Below are 15,854 nucleotides of genomic sequence, written 5' to 3' on the forward strand. Positions count from 1 at the left end.
TGTCTTTTTCCTATTGATTACAGGAATATATTCCAGATCACAGTTTTAGTTGCTTATATGTTACAGCTATTTCATCCCATATAACAGCTTATTATTTATACATCATTTAATGTCTCTTGATGATGAGACACTAAATGAATTTGAATGTATCAATCTTTTATTTTATAATTAGCACTTTGGTATCTTCAGAAATTGTTCCTTAACCCCAAAGATAAAGATTTTCTCCTATATTAGAAAAATTTAAAGTTTTGTCTTTCACATCTGAATAATTAATCCACTTGGACTTAATTTCTATATATTTTTAATTTACACATATCGTTTGAAGTAGAGAATACTATTTTTTTCCACATTGGTAGTGAACTGCCTTCCCTTCTATTTAGTCCCTTCTTTCATCTGGGATCTACTGTGCAACCTCAGTTACAGTCTGTTTTTCTATCCCTGCACCAGCAACTCACCTAATTATTTTTACCTTATATTAAATCTTGAAATCTGTTAGAGCAAGTCACCTCAACTTACTCTTCTCCAAGAATGTTTTGGTTCTGCTTAGGCTTTATTCTTCCATATAAATTTTAGAATCAGCTGAACAAGTTCCAATAAAATCCCCGATGAGATTTTAATTAGAATTACATTGAATCATATCAATATTTTATATACACAAATTAGTATAAATATATTTTTTGCTCTGTCAGCTAAGAGGGCCTAAAAGAAATGGCACCCCAGAACTATGCCTAAGCACTTGCATCTTGGTTCCTAGTATCATTCTTCAATTAAAGGAACCAGGGCTCCTTGAAGAAATGTCTAATTCTGGGGCTGAAGCAGGAAACATACAAGATGAGCGTGGAGCATCTTGTAGTACCAGAAAGTAAGGAATTGCTCCAAAAAAACCCCACACATTGATGGCAGTATATCAAAGAGCACAAAGCCAACTGAAGAGCTTCCAGTGGCCAAAGCTGGAATAATTTGAGCAACAAAATAAAACAGCATTAGATTATAACCGAAACTATATTCAATATCAATGAGTCCACACTGATATCAATAAATGGGTGAGAAGAGACAGGACAATATAGAAAGGAGGGGGAGTAACTTTACAGTGGAGAAAACAGACAAACACTACCTTAAAGTAATCAAGGTCTACATTAAAAGTCATACATGTACCCTTCATATATGATATGATGAAAATGGCACTTTACCTCTGTGGTCTTTCTCCAAAAATCCATGACCAAGGTATTATCAAGAGAAAAACATCAGACAAATTCCAACAGTGGGGCATCCTAAAAAATACCTGACCAGGGACTTCCTTGGTGGTGCAGTGGTTAAGAATCCACCTGCCAATGCAGGGGGACACAGGTTCAATCCCTGGTCTGGGAAGATCCCACGTGCTGTGGAGCAACTAAGCCCGTGTGCCACAACTACTGAGCCTGCACCCTAGAGCCCACGCACCGCAACTACTGAGCCTGCGTGCCTAGAGCCCATGCTCTGCAACAAGAGAAGCCACCGCAATGAGAAGCCTGTGCACCACAACCAAGAGTAGCACCCACTCACCGCAACTAGAGAAAGCCCGCACGCAGCATTGAAGACCCAATGCAGCCAAAAAAAAAAAAACCCGACCAGTACTCTTCAAAACTAACAAGGTCATCAAAAACAAGGAAAGTCTTGAAAAACTGTCACAGCCCCCTTAAGGTGGGCCTAAAGACATAACTAACTATAATGGGGTATCTTGGAACAGAAAAAAAGACATTGGGCAAAAACTAAGGAGATTTAAATAAACTATGGACTTTAGTTAATAAATAATGTATCAATATTGGCTCATTGTTATGTATGTATCATACTAAGGTGTTAATAACAGAGGAAACTGGGTATGGGAACTCTGTGCGATCTTCTCAAGCGTCTGTGAATCTGAAACTATTCTAAAAAGTCTATTAAAAAAGAAGAAAAACATTTGCCAAGTAAATAAAGCTTGCAAGTGTATTTCTTGTGAAATTTTGTTGTTACACCATTATATGTGTACTTTTCTGAGTGATTATACCTTAGTCAAAAAGTAAAGAAAACTAATGTTTGCTGTAGATTTCTAGAAAATATTTTTTATCAGGTTGATACAGTTCTCTTCCTAGTTTACTAAGAATTTTTGTCAATGAAAAGGTGTTTGCTAAATTTTACCAAATGCTTTTTCAACATCTATGAAGATTATATAGTTTCTCTTTAAATTCTTAATGAAGTAAATGCCATTTATAGATTTTTCTAGTATTAAACCATGCTTGCATTCCTGGAATAAATACAGCTTGGTTTTGGTATACACTCTTGTTTTATACCATTCTAGATTTGTACGCTAATGTTTTGTATAGGATTTTTTCATCTACATTTATGAATGAGAATGTCTCGCAATTTTCCTCTTATAACAGCCTTAACTGTTTTGTTTTGTTTTTTAAATAATGTATGTAGGACATCCCTGGTGGTGCAGTGGTTACAAACCCACCTGCTAATGCAGGGGACACGGGTTCGAGACCTAGTCCGGGAAGATCCCACATCCCGCAGATCCAGGAAGCCTGTGCACCACAACTACTGGGCCTGTGCTCTAGAGCCCACGAGCCACAACAACTAAAGCCCACGTGCCTAGAGCCCGTGCTCTGCAACAAGAGAAGCCACTGCAATGAGAAGACCGCACACCACAACAAAGAGCAGGCCTCGCTCGCTGCAACTAGAGAAAGCCTGTGCACAGCAACGAAGACCCAATGCAGCCAAAAGTAAGTAAGTAAATAACAAAATGCCCTCTTAAAAAAAAAAAAGTTAATTATTTATTTACGCAAGCATGCAGTGACTGGTCTTAGTTGCGGCAGGCGGACTTAGTTGCAGCATGCATGTGGGATCTAGTTCCCTGACCCAGGATCAAACCTGGGCCCCCTGCATTAGGAGTGCAGAGTCTTACCCACTGGACCACCAGAGAAGTCCCCAGCCTTAACTGGTTTTGCTATCAAAGACATGATAGTCCCAAAACATGAAGTATTCCATTTTTAAAAAAAGTTTCTCTGAGACTTTATATAAGATTAGAATGATATATTCCTTGCAAATTTAGTGGAAATCACTTATAAATTCACATAGGTTTGTGCATCAGTCAGAGAATTTAAACCACTGATTAAATTTCCCTAGGGAGCCTTTTATTTCTTTTTGAGTCAGTTTTCTAAGTTTTAAAAATGAATTTATCCAATCATTAAGTTTTTTAAATGTACTGACATAGGGACTTCCCTGGTGGTCTAGTGCTTAAGAATCCACATTCCAATGCAGGGGACGTGGGTTCCACCCTTGGTCAGGGAACTAAGCCCGCATGCAGCCTGAGTATGCGGGCCACAACTAGAGAGCCTGCATGCCACAGCAGAGGATCCACGTGCCTCAACAAAGACCCAACGCAGCTGGGGGTGGGGGTGGGGGGAATATGTACTGGCATAATCTTTTATTATGATCCTCTTTTTTCCCCTTATAATTCTAATCTGTGTTGAGATTATATTCCCCACTTAGTTATCTATCCCCCTCTCCTTTTTATGATCAAACTTGCCAACTTATTTTTTGCTCTTACCTCAATTATATCGTTCCTTCTAGTTTTTTTTTTTTTTTTTTTTTTTTTTGTGGTACACGGGCCTCTCACTGTTGTGGCCTCTCCCGTTGCGGAGCACAGGCTCCGGACGCGCAGGCTCAGCGGCCATGGCTCACGGGCCCAGCCGCTCCGCGGCATGTGGGATCTTCCCGGACCAGGGAACGAACCCGTGTCCCCTGCATCGGCAGGTGGATTCTCAATGACTGCGCCACCAGGGAAGCCCCCTCCTAATTTTTTTGACTTTATGTTGTTCTTTTTCTAACATAACTTGGATCCTTTGCTCATTAATGTTCACCTCTCTTCATGCATGTAACCCTGTATCTTTTCTTCCAACTACCACATTCAATGTATCCTACAAGTTCCACATGTAGTACTTTCAGTATTATTACAAAGTATTTTCAACTTCCATTATTTCTTTTTTAACCAATGAGTTACTTCTAAGTATGTTTTAGTATTTCCATAGATTTGTATTCATTTAGTTACATGCCTGTCTCCAGTCAGACTAAGCTTCATCATCGTAAGTACAATTTCTCCAAAGTACTTAAATAAAAATGACCCCACTGTCCATCATCAGTACTAAAAATATGCCCAGAAATATATATACTCTTACTTGAACAAATATTTTGCCCAAACGATGCAATGAATAGGTTCTGAAGGTGTGTTACGAATTGTACAGCCAGGAAAAGTTCTCTGGGTTGGTTTGGGATGACATTCGTAACACTCAGTCACACCCTGCAAAGTCAGGATATGAGAAAAACATTTATCCCATCATGGTGGTTTCTCAATATTGTAATATAATCATAAACATTTCATTCCTTCGTCTATATTCCAACTGTCAAGAAAATTTTAAAATATTAGTGACTCCAAAATCCTTACTTTACATATAAGGAACTACAACATAAAAGTTAATTGAATCTATCATAGTCACAGCTAAGACTAAGCCAGGACTTCTCTGATTCCTGGCCCAGTGAGGAGAAAATACAAGTTTACCTTGATCACACTAAACAGACAGGGAAAACTACTAGAAAGACAAATAACAACTTTCCAACCAATTATCTCTCAAAGTTGTGAAACTCAAGTTATTTAAATATTATTTATAGATTTACCTTATAAGCTCCTGAAGATTAAGTGAATTTAAAGCATTATTTCCAGATCTAACCAGATACGTGGAAAAATCCTATGTATTGCCAAACCAAATACTCTTCATTTCGTTGCTAAAGGGTTATGTTTAAAGTTATACTGTAAGGAATCCTTGAAAGAAGTCCATGGCACCTGAGATAATTTTCTAAAACTTAGAATGAATATTCTTTATCTTGGCAATTCTCAATCTCAGTCTTAACACATACTACTGTCTCGGGATCATGGTAATGAGCAATGTCTTTCTAATAATGGTTAAAGACCCCAAACCTGCAAATAATATTTTAATATAAATTGCAGCGGATGCAGTATTTTCTCCATAATGCCATTTCTGGTGTCCTTCCAATATGCTTTCCTGGGGGCAGCCATATGGCAAGCAGTCACCCCTCATAAACTGATATTTATAAGTCTTTGTAGAATGATATAAATTAAGTTTTCGAAGAGTAATATTAAACAGTAAAAACAACTGAAGCACGGCCACAATTTTCAATATGGAAAAACTGCCAAAGAGCAGACAAAAATACCAAATTTCAAGTAGAGTGTAATTCCTTTTAGTTTCAAAACCTGCAAAATGATTCTTCAAATGTATCTATGTTTAATTTCTTAAAAGAATTCAAAGAAAAAAGATTTGAGCAGCAAATGAATAACAATGCTGAGATTGTATAAAACTGGGTTATGAACACACATGTATTTGTTCTTATTCTCTAGTTTTATCTAAATATTTGAAATATCAATACTCACAAATACTCCAAAATTTTGTTTCAGAGTACTCTTCAGATCTATAAATCCAGACTTTAGACAACAAGTAACTTTTTAGAAGGCTGGTTTACCATATATCAACTACGACATGACATGCAGTCTCATGGCTACTAAGAATTTTTAAAGCCAAGTTTATTACGCTTGCCAGCCTAAGGATTTTAATATATAAGCTACATGAAACCAAGTAGCACAGAGCTAAAAGACCTTTGCCTGTACTCTTTTTGGTACGTTTATAGCATCTAAGTTTTATAGGAGCACAAAATAATCCTTACATCCTGGATGCTGACAAGCCCATGTCATATATATCCAAAGTTTACTTCTTCCCTCCTTAAGGTCCCAAATAAATATTTGGGAAGCAAAACACAAACCAAACCAAACCAAACCAAACAAGTACTTTACCTTTTTGATGGTGGTTACTTGCCCAAGATAACCAGCAGTTCCACTCTCAATAAGAGGGACATCAGCTGCTAGACACATTCTATTAACATGGTTTCGGGCAGCTGGAAGAAAAATACTAGTTAACAGGAGTTTACCCAAAAAAAAGAAAAAAAGAAAAAAGAAATTATGTAGTTACCTTTAATTAGGATAAAATTTACCCAAACCATTTTTTATTGTTTTTATTTCATGTACAACTTTCTTATAGCTATGACCAGAGTAATACAACTGTTATAGACATTTAAGAGACACTCAACAGCAAAATTTCAAAGATAAGAAATTTATATCACAAATTTACTGTAGGAGAAGCACCCCTATATACTACTTTTTAATACCAAAGTGCCATCTTCCTCTTCTATTGCTGTACCTACTTCTATTAAATATGGCTAAAACATTGTTTCAACGTTTTCCAACCCCTTAATTTGTTCTTATTCCAATAAAATTATCAGGTAATACATGGAAGTAAATGGAGAATGTGGAATATCAACTTTGGAACTTTTTTTTTTTTTTTTGGCCGCACGGCATGCAGGGTATTAGTTCCCCGACCAAGGATCAAACCCACGCCACCTGCAGTAGAAGCTCAGAGTCTCAACCACTGGAGCACCAGGGAGGTCCCAACTTGGAACTATTAAGGCAGTTTAAGGTGAGGGGAAAAAAGATGAGTCTGGTTAAAAGAGTTATCCTCTTTCTCATGCTACTTTCTATGTTTTTTCTTTTGATATTTCTGGCCCCAAATTGTTACAAACTCATTTGACAGATGGACTTTTACATGTGGAAGTAGTTACAGAAAGAGTATTTTAAGTATTTTCACCCCACATTCCAGACACAAAGATTTGTTAACAATAACTGGCTATATACTTGATTACATGAAATATCACCAACTTGCGTAAAGTTTAAATGGTCTAAAATGTGTACACGTAATAGGATCCAGTCTGATATATTACAGCACCAGATTTCTATGCTAACTTTGACATCCTATTGCCTTACTCTCAAAACAGTGGTTTTCAGCCCTAATTGCCCTTTAGATCATCTGGGGAACTGTGAAAAAATATGATCTTTAGGTCCCATTTACAGAGTTTGACTCAATTGGTTTTGGGTGAAATTTAGGCACTGATATTTCTTAGATCTCCACATACACGAAGGAAGCCACACTGTGCTTAAGTGCTGGGATAATCTGAAACAAATATACATGCACGCAACCTATGCATCATCCTCTTTAATGATTTTAACTTCCCCTATATTCACACTAGTTCTAGTTAAAATTACAATCAATTGGCAAGCTTTAAACCTGATCTTACTTCCCTTTAGGTCTTTAAAGTTCTAACTCATAAGGAAATATTTTAATTAACACTAATTGTGTAAACAACCTTGTTATGGAGGAAGGGAAATACTTAGAATTAAAAGTATTAAAATAATCTCACCTCTGTTATCTAAAGCATTCATAACCAATATAAATTGTCGAAAAAATTCCACATTATAGTCAGGGCTACAAAGTAAAACAACAACAAAAAAAAAAGGTCACCAAAAACAACCGGCCTTACACATGAGCTTCACAGTATAATACAGGGTCCTAAAAAGCATATTAAAGTAATAAAAGTACAAAAATAACTGATATTAGGGGTCTCTACAATATAGAAAGGTTTGATTTTTCCCCAAACACCAGAAACAGATTGAAACCACACATCTGTTTTGGCCAGCTACCTCGGGCACAGAGCAGAATCTCAAACTGGCATGACTTTGAGAGTCCCACCAGGCCTTCTTGGGGCAGCAAGTGCCTGGGAACATACAAAGAATACATTCCCAGGATCTGCCTGGCCTGTAGCTTCACCTCACATGGTCAGGATCAGGCAGGGTTCAGGCCCCTAGGGTCCCTGCTTTTAGCAGCACTGGGAAAGCAACACAGGGTAAGGAGGTTGTAGGGCTATAGGCAAGCTTGTAGAGCAAACATCCAGAGAATGAAAAGGAAACTGGAAACACAAATTCCCTGAGAAAGCATAAGACTTTCTCTAATCCAGGCCTCAAACAAGAACTCATTATTTTTAAAACCACTTACTTGTGGACAACATCTATAGATAAAGGACATTTTAGACGCAGGGTTCCTTTGCCCCAACGCCTCCAAAATTATATTTTTACTCTATCTTTACTGAGATCAGAGTATATTTATGTACCATCAAAACTACTGCCCCATCACAATTCCCAGTGTTATATTACAGAAGTCACAGTTCTAATAAACAAATTATTTTGAGAGGGAACCTTTTCAATTGAAAAAGGCCACAGCTGAAATCGAGCAGAATGAGAGCAATATATTTAGAGAAGTCTGAAATCAGGTATATTGATTTCTTATAGTTTAGAATATCTCTTTATTTAAAACAAGAATATAAGGCCCTTTTAGGTTTCCAAGTAACTTATTTATTGAAAGTATTAAAGTAAACGACCTCTTATCTAAATCATTCAAATTATATATATATGTATATATACACACATATATATGAACTGTTAAAAGAATGTCACTTATGTGGACACAACCTATTACATTTTAATTATTCTAGAAAAATCATTTTTAAATAAGCAGAATGACTCTGAGTTCATATATTTAGCTAATAAAAGTATCTTATACTTTAAAGGTTTAATTAAAACTTCACAGCAAACACAATTTTGCAACATAATAATTAGAGCATACTTCATGATGCTGTCATGGTAGGCTATGATATTAGCTTTCGGGTAAAACTGCAGTACACTTTCTTTGGCAACCTGGAAAAACAAACAACACTAAATTACTAATTTACTAAATTACTATAACATTTCTATCTGAATATGAAATCTATCTATGGCAGACAATAGTTATTTCACCTACTTATATACACTTGTACATGAAAGGCAAGCTTCAGCAAAAATATCAAATGCAGTAACCAAGTGTCATTCATCCATTCAACAAATATTTACTAAGCATCTTCCATATATCAGAAACTGTATATAAGGCACTTGGTGAGCAAAAGTGACATTAATCAAATAACCATCCAGATAAATTTAACTACAAACTATGATAAATGATACACAGAAAAAGTAGAGGCTGTAATGAGTGGAAGATATGATTTAGTCTAAGAGATTTAGGAAAGCACCCCTAGAGAAAATCTGAAAAATGAAAAGGAGAAAAGTGAAAGTTTGCCCAAAAAGCTGGGAGAAAAGCAAAGAGAAAGATGTTTTAAAACCTTGAATCAAGATGGAACATTCAGGGAACTAAAGAAAGATCAGGATGACTAGAACCTCAGGGAAGGCTGTCTTCTTCTAAAGGGAACAATGGCATAAACTGTAGCTTCTCTTGCCCACAAACACAGGAGCAGCCAAGCTCTAGGGAATGTAGGAACACAAGGATCATTCTAAGTAAACGATCAGAAATTTAAGAAGGGGACACCATTTACAGGATTGGGTAGAGAACTTTTATTTCCTCTGTAGATAAGAAAGGATGGCACAGTCTTCTGTCCTTCTCTAGACATCTTCTTATTCTTCATAATCCCTCAGCTAAAAAGAGATGGCTTCCCCCATATTCTCCCTCCTACTATAGAGTCCAAATTAACCTAATACCATAAATAGAAGATCCACCAAAGGGCAGAAATATAAATGAATAAATAGAAATGATATGAGAAATACAAAGTTACCTGGGCCTTTGATCTTCCAACATGTTTCTTTTGAAACAAAAACTGCCTGTTGAGGTTGCTGACATCAATAGTATCCAGATCAATCTACAAATGCATAAACCCCAGATAAATCACAAATTTCCTGGTGTGTATGAGCAATACGTATCACTATCCTCAGCATCCATAACCTAGAACTTTTTATATTTGCTACGTTAGTGGAGAAAATGCTTTTTGACCAATATACTAAAGTTGTTAAATTGATAAAAATAATTTAATGTGTATTAAAACAAAACAAGATTTAATTTCAGAGACAACTTTCTCAAAAATATTTTAGAAAGGATGCTTTTTTTGTTCATTTGTTTAATCATACTGGCAAATATGTTAGGAAATTCCTTAGATGACAAAATGATGCTGAAAATGCATTATATTTCCATCATTTCTCTATCAGATTACTCTTTCAAATCCAACATAATAGATTTAACTGTGCCCTGTTCTTTTTCTTAAATGATACTTGGCAAATAGATTTATTGAATTTTTGCTGCTTTCTTTAATTCAAAAGTCTTTACCACACACAATTTCATTTACAATCATTACTTGAGGCCTGTGGAGGGAAACTTCTACACAAGGTTAGAAGTCTCACGTTTTAATTCTTATCTAACTGCTGCTTCAAAGTAAATATAAGAGAAGAAATAATTATAACTAAAACCATTTTCACTCCATTTCAATAAATTTACATGAAGAGTAATCAAATGTTCTAACTGTGAAACACCCTAATGGTTTTGGTGAAAATCACCAAAACATATAATCACCTAACATTTTTAATCTGTGCTTTCTAAATTTACTACAAAAATTAAACCAAATAAAAAAGGATCAGCATTTATTTTCAGGTGCCCCAATTCACTGTCTTGTCTATTACAAAATGATCCTTTTGAAGGAGTATTAGTAGGTGTTAGCTATGCCACATTCATATTTGGGATACAGAACTGAATGGAAAGACTAACCCTATAGAAACCAATGGAAAATGCGTAAATGCTTTTCCCCCCAGTCATTCATTTATTAGTTCAGTCGGCCACCTCTACTTTTTTAAAAAAAATTCCACGTTTCCACTACACCTTAAGATGCTATAAACTCACATCCAAATTTCAGGTTACAACTCCAATCTCTAAAAAGTTTACATTGATAGAAATGACTTGACTCAGAATTACAGTAGCTTCCCGTCACTGTTCAACAATGCAAAAGTTAAAATCCTAACCAATACTTTTAACGAAATAATCTACGGTGATAACAATGACTGTCACGCAGATTGTACCCAGAAGAGAGGAGCCGCGAGCCACAAAGTAGTCCTAGGTAAGTTACTAAACCCCACCGTACCTCACTTTTCCTCTTATCTGTTAAAAATAAAATGGGATGAAGACAGCGTTTACAAGCCTATGATGGTAATGAAGATTAAGTGCGTTAAGGCGAGTAAACCGCGCAGGACAGCGCCGGGCTCGGGACAAGCGCTCAGTAGGTCCTGGTTATTACCACCGCCATCCTCTGCTCTGCATATTATTTGAGTTAAGGGGGACTACGAATTGAACACTCACAACATCCCCAAGGGACTCGAGACAATCCTCTCCTGCCTCCGGTCAAAGCTGGGGAACTGCTCTGAAGCGAAGACACGAGGACTCTTCCACACCCCAGAGCCGCCACAAATTGGCGCTGCCTGGGAGGCGGGGGACGGCTCTTCGCGGGACGCCCGGAAGACCCGGGCCCTTGGCCTCCTCAGCGTGAGGAGCGGGACCGGCGTGCAGCGGCGCCCGCCCCGTAGCCGCCGAAGAGCTCCCTCTAGGCGGGCAGAGACGACCCCAGGGCCTCTTGGTCCGCCCCCGCACCCACAGCTCAGGTCCGGACCTCCGGGCCCCGATCCCCCGGCCCCGGCTCTACGGCCCGCCATTCAGCCCGCGCGCACGCCTGGCCCTCACCAGGTCGATGTGGGAGAAGCCGGTGAGCACGAGGTTTTTGAGGAGCTCGCAGCCGATGCCGCCCGCGCCCACCACCAGGACCCGGCCCCCGGCCACGGCCTCGGCCAGCTCCCGCGGCAGCCCCCGCGACAGTGCCATGGCGGGACAACCACGAGCCTCGGCGCAGGCGGAGGCGGGAGAACTGAGCCGCGGCCGGAAGTGAGTGGGGGAGGGGCGGCCTATCTTCCGTTCCTGCGCACTGCGGCCGCCTGGCGGCGCTGAATGGGCGGGGACTGGGGACCTGGCCAGTCCACGAGCGACCGGGACTGGGCTGGACTGTGAGCGGAAGACACTTCACACCTCCGGCTGTACTCCAGACTGGTAGCGCTTCGCACCGAGGCGCGTAGTTCTGCTATCCGGCTTCAGATTTATTAGATTTTTGATGTGTATTTAAAAAAAATACTTTGCAGCATATATGTAACCGAGCAAAGACCTCTTATGCCCCAAGTGAAGAAAGTCAAACTTTGACAAGGGGAGTTTGCCGCAAAGTAAGGACTTACTGCAGGGTGCCAAGCAAGGGAGTGGGAAGCAAGCCTCAGATCCACTTCAGCTTGGTCTCTGAGTTAGGGTTTTTGTTTAAGGGTGAGGAATGGAATATTTCCTGCCACATCAGTAAACAAAGGATGTCATAGTCACCAGCAATTGCAGCCCTCCATCCGTGAGCTGGCGAGCACCAAGGAAACTCAGGAAGGAAAGAATACCTGCCATCTAGCAGCCATCAGACTGCAGCCACTCCCTACCGTGAGCCCTGAGGGAACTGAGGATGTGAAAACACAGGATTCTGGCCCCAGACAGCTGAGGTGCATATCAAAGGAATGATTTCAGTGAGCCCAGACTCTTGCATCTTCCCATACACAGAAAAGCTCTAAACTCCTTAATTTGGGGTATCCGGTTTTCTTTAATTTAGAATAATCCTTTGATATTCCAACTACCTGCCCTTTGTTGCAAAACTTCTATATAACCTGGCTCTCCACCCCCCCCCCCCCCGCCCCCACCGCCTCCTCAGAGCAGTTTTCTCAGGGTTACTTGAGATGCTGCCTCCCGGGCTTGAAGTCTTAAAACTTCCCGCCAAATAAAATACAACTTTTAAATTATTTTAGGTTGTGAATAATTTTTTAAGTCCACAGGGGGAAGAACAAAGAGGCTGGGATTAATCATCATCTTGTGACATTTCTGTGACTTTTTTTTTTTTTTAATTTTTTTTTTTGTGACATTTCTTAATTGTAGTTTTGGGAGTTAGGATGTCTCTGGTTTACAATTTTCTGGCCACGTGGTCCATGGTTCAGGAGTCTGTTAGCTCATCTTCCTCTGGAGAAACAACATGAGTTTATACCTTAATGATGACATCTATAATAGCAAGGTTAGTACATTAACGATATTATCAACAACAGCAATTTTAGCCATCTGACTGGGTGATTAGTGTTCAGTTAGCACAGGATTGAGATCAGAGGGGATAAGAAAGGGAATAAAGTTTTGGAGAGAGAGATTTATCATAAACTCAGTAAAAGAACTCGATTTCCAGGGGACTCAGTTTCAGTTACAAAGTACGTCCTGGGAAAATACTGATGGTGGAAACACTCATAATATTGAATGAAAAAGATACAAGGACTTCCCCGGTGGTCCAGGGGTTAAGAATCCGCTTTCCAATGCAGGGGACGCGGGTTCCATCCCTGATTAGGAAACTAAGATGCCACATGCCACGGGGAAACCAAGCCCGCACCTGCAACTACTGAGCACATGCACTCTGGAGCCCCGGAGCCACAATGAAGAGCCCGGGAGGCAAAAAAAAGAAAAGAAAAAGATACTAAACCACACATATGATTAAATTTTGTTTAAAAAAACTTTTTTAAAACAGGAAGAAAATAACCATGGTTAATATTTTTGTGTACCTGTGTGTGATGAAATTGTGGACAATTTTTATTTCTCCTCTAAACTTTACTGTATTTCCCAGATGCTCATGCTCCTCAAAGAAAATGTGAATTTTTAAAATCAGAAAAAAATGGGCTTCCCTGGTGGCGCAGTGGTTGAGAGTCCGCCTGCCAATGCAGGGGACTCGGGTTCGTGCCCCGGTCCGGGAAGATCCCACATGCCGCGGACCGGCTGGGCCCATGAGCCATGGCCACTGAGCCTGTGCGTCCGGAGCCTGTGCCGCAATGGGAGAGGCCACAACAGTGAGAGGCCCGTGTACCACAAAAAAATAAAAAATAAAATAAAATCAGAAAAAATTATTAGAAGAAAAAAGGAAAAGATGGTGTGAAAGGAAAATTAAAATAGAGTATTGCTAAGAGAGCTCTCTAAAATGGAGCTGGAAGGCCACTGACAAAGTAATTTATGCACGGCTCAGCCTGGATGAAATCTGACATTTTGACCACTTAGTGTCCTAATGAAGGCAACCAGAACATCTGCCAGAAACTTGATACTTATTACCCTTACCCTAATATAACTCATAGCCTATCTATTTATCAGATCCTTAACCTAAAACAACTCGTGACTGCCATCCCCAAGGACGGGTATTTCTTTTCTTGTGTCAGAGTACAGTCTCGTGACTTTTGCCTTTATAAGCCCGACTTTTTCTTTTCCCCAGAACACTCCTTCCGTTTTAATCAAATCCATGTCTTCCGAATTGCAATTCTTACGACGCCAAATATACTCTTTTCTTATCTTCTTTCTTCGTTTTGTTGGTTGACAGTGGAAAACAGAGGAAAATGCTTTTGACTTTTGTGGTCTTTCTCATCCGTTGCTTGTTTCACCAACCACACACCAAGCCTGATCTGAGGAGTACTGTCTGTTGCCCTGATCCATGAGAGGAAGGAAGGGCCAGGGCACCCAACCAAGGTTGGGGTGGGAGGCACCCTTGCATAGTAAGCTGCTGATGTTCCTTCCCTACTACTGGCTCTCATAAAGGCACCCTGTGGCAGCTAAAGCTAACAGAGGTCTTCAACAAAATGCTGACCTTCCTTCTCCCACTAGACACACAGTGGATAGAGCCACCTTCCTTTGCTTCTTTCCTGCCTCCCTCCTCTTCCCTTTGCCTGGGCTGGACACCTAACCCTGAGGTTTTGGTTTTCTTCGTGGGTTGGTGTGTTATTAAAAACAAGATACAAGCTCAGAATGGAGTCGCTTATGCTAAGCCCCAAGTCACCAAACTGAGACTTAATTACAGTTTCGGCTCTCCCAGAAACAGAATCTTAAACCATCAATCAGGAATCACCGGATCAGCACTGGTTAGGTAATCTACCTGAGAGACCCCTGCCGTCCCCTAAAGGAAAGTAACTTGGCAATAACCAACCCCCTTTTTTGCTGATATAACTTTCTTTTTCCTGTCCCTTTCTGCTTGTAAAAGTCATTTTGTTTAGCTCCTTGAAGCTCCTTCCCTTCTGCTAGATTGGGTGCTGCCTGGTTCCAATTGATTTTTGCTCAAATAAATTCTTATGCCTCAGTGTATCTTTTAACAGTGTGTATAAAGTATAAAACGCCTGCCCACCTTAACAAATTCAAGTAGGATGCAAGTGCAGGAAGTAAAAACTGAAAAGCACCACTCACAAAATTGCACATCTAATCCTACTCCTCAGGGCCTTGCTGGTGTTTATATTTCCAGATCTAGATCTTTTACACAGCACTATGAAGAGTTTTACATTTAAGTGGGTTCACACTAGACTTGTTTTCTCATATCTTGCTTCCTTAACAATATGTCACAAACATTATTTCTATGGGATCATGGGAACGCCCCTGCTAATCTGTACTCTTTTTAGGTAAGACCTCATATAAACATGTATAACTAGATTCAAGAACATGTGTGGTTCGAAGCACAAGTTGTCTCCACCTAAAAGTCAGCCACATCACACCTAGCTCAGATATCTGCAAATGTCTGTATCAACGGTTTAAAGCAACAATTCTACCCCATCCTCTCATCAAAGGAGTGTACTCTCTGGCCATTGAAATAAATCCAAAGTGATACACCTGCAAACATAAGCAGTATATTTTCTGCTCCAGTTGGAGTGAGTGGTCTGACAGTCTGAGGGATTCTCCACCCACAACAGAAGTGCCACAGGGGAACCGGTGGTCACTTCTCCAGCATGACAAACAGGAGGAATCAAAACCTCTCTCTCTGGGCTTCCGTGGTGGCGCAGTGGTTGAGAGTCCGCCTGCCGATGCAGGGGACACGGGTTCATGCCCCGGTCCGGGAAGATCCCACGTGCCGCGGTGCGGCTGGGCCCGTGAGCCATGGCCGCTGAGCCTGTGCGTCCGGAGCCTGTGCTCCGCAGCGGGAGAGGCCCCAACAGTGAGAGGCCCGCGTAC

The 15,854-nt window shown here is 40.0% G+C and overlaps 1 protein-coding gene across 4 annotated transcripts in view; it reads right to left on the minus strand.

Annotated features, from left to right (window-relative positions):
- The window catches only part of UBA2 (ubiquitin like modifier activating enzyme 2), a 31,285-nt gene extending 19,560 nt beyond the window's left edge, over positions 1-11,725 (minus strand). The window contains exons 1-6 of one of the 4 annotated variants that reach the window (XM_059044360.2): positions 11,517-11,725; positions 9,574-9,657; positions 8,598-8,668; positions 7,339-7,403; positions 5,882-5,982; positions 4,197-4,318 (exon numbers count right to left, since the gene is read on the minus strand). In XM_059044360.2, the coding sequence (XP_058900343.1) occupies positions 4,197-4,318; positions 5,882-5,982; positions 7,339-7,403; positions 8,598-8,668; positions 9,574-9,657; positions 11,517-11,654 (581 nt within the window). In that variant the 5' untranslated portion in view covers positions 11,655-11,725. Of the gene's footprint in view, positions 1-4,196; positions 4,319-5,881; positions 5,983-7,338; positions 7,404-8,597; positions 8,669-9,573; positions 9,658-11,138 lie in introns of all 4 variants that reach the window. The other 3 variants (XM_059044361.2, XM_067019474.1, XM_067019475.1) reach the window with 3 other exon arrangements.
- Positions 11,726-15,854: the final 4,129 nt, after the last annotated feature.

This window comes from Kogia breviceps, chromosome 18 (genome assembly GCF_026419965.1).
Source record: "Kogia breviceps isolate mKogBre1 chromosome 18, mKogBre1 haplotype 1, whole genome shotgun sequence".
Lineage (NCBI taxonomy): Eukaryota > Metazoa > Chordata > Mammalia > Artiodactyla > Physeteridae > Kogia > Kogia breviceps.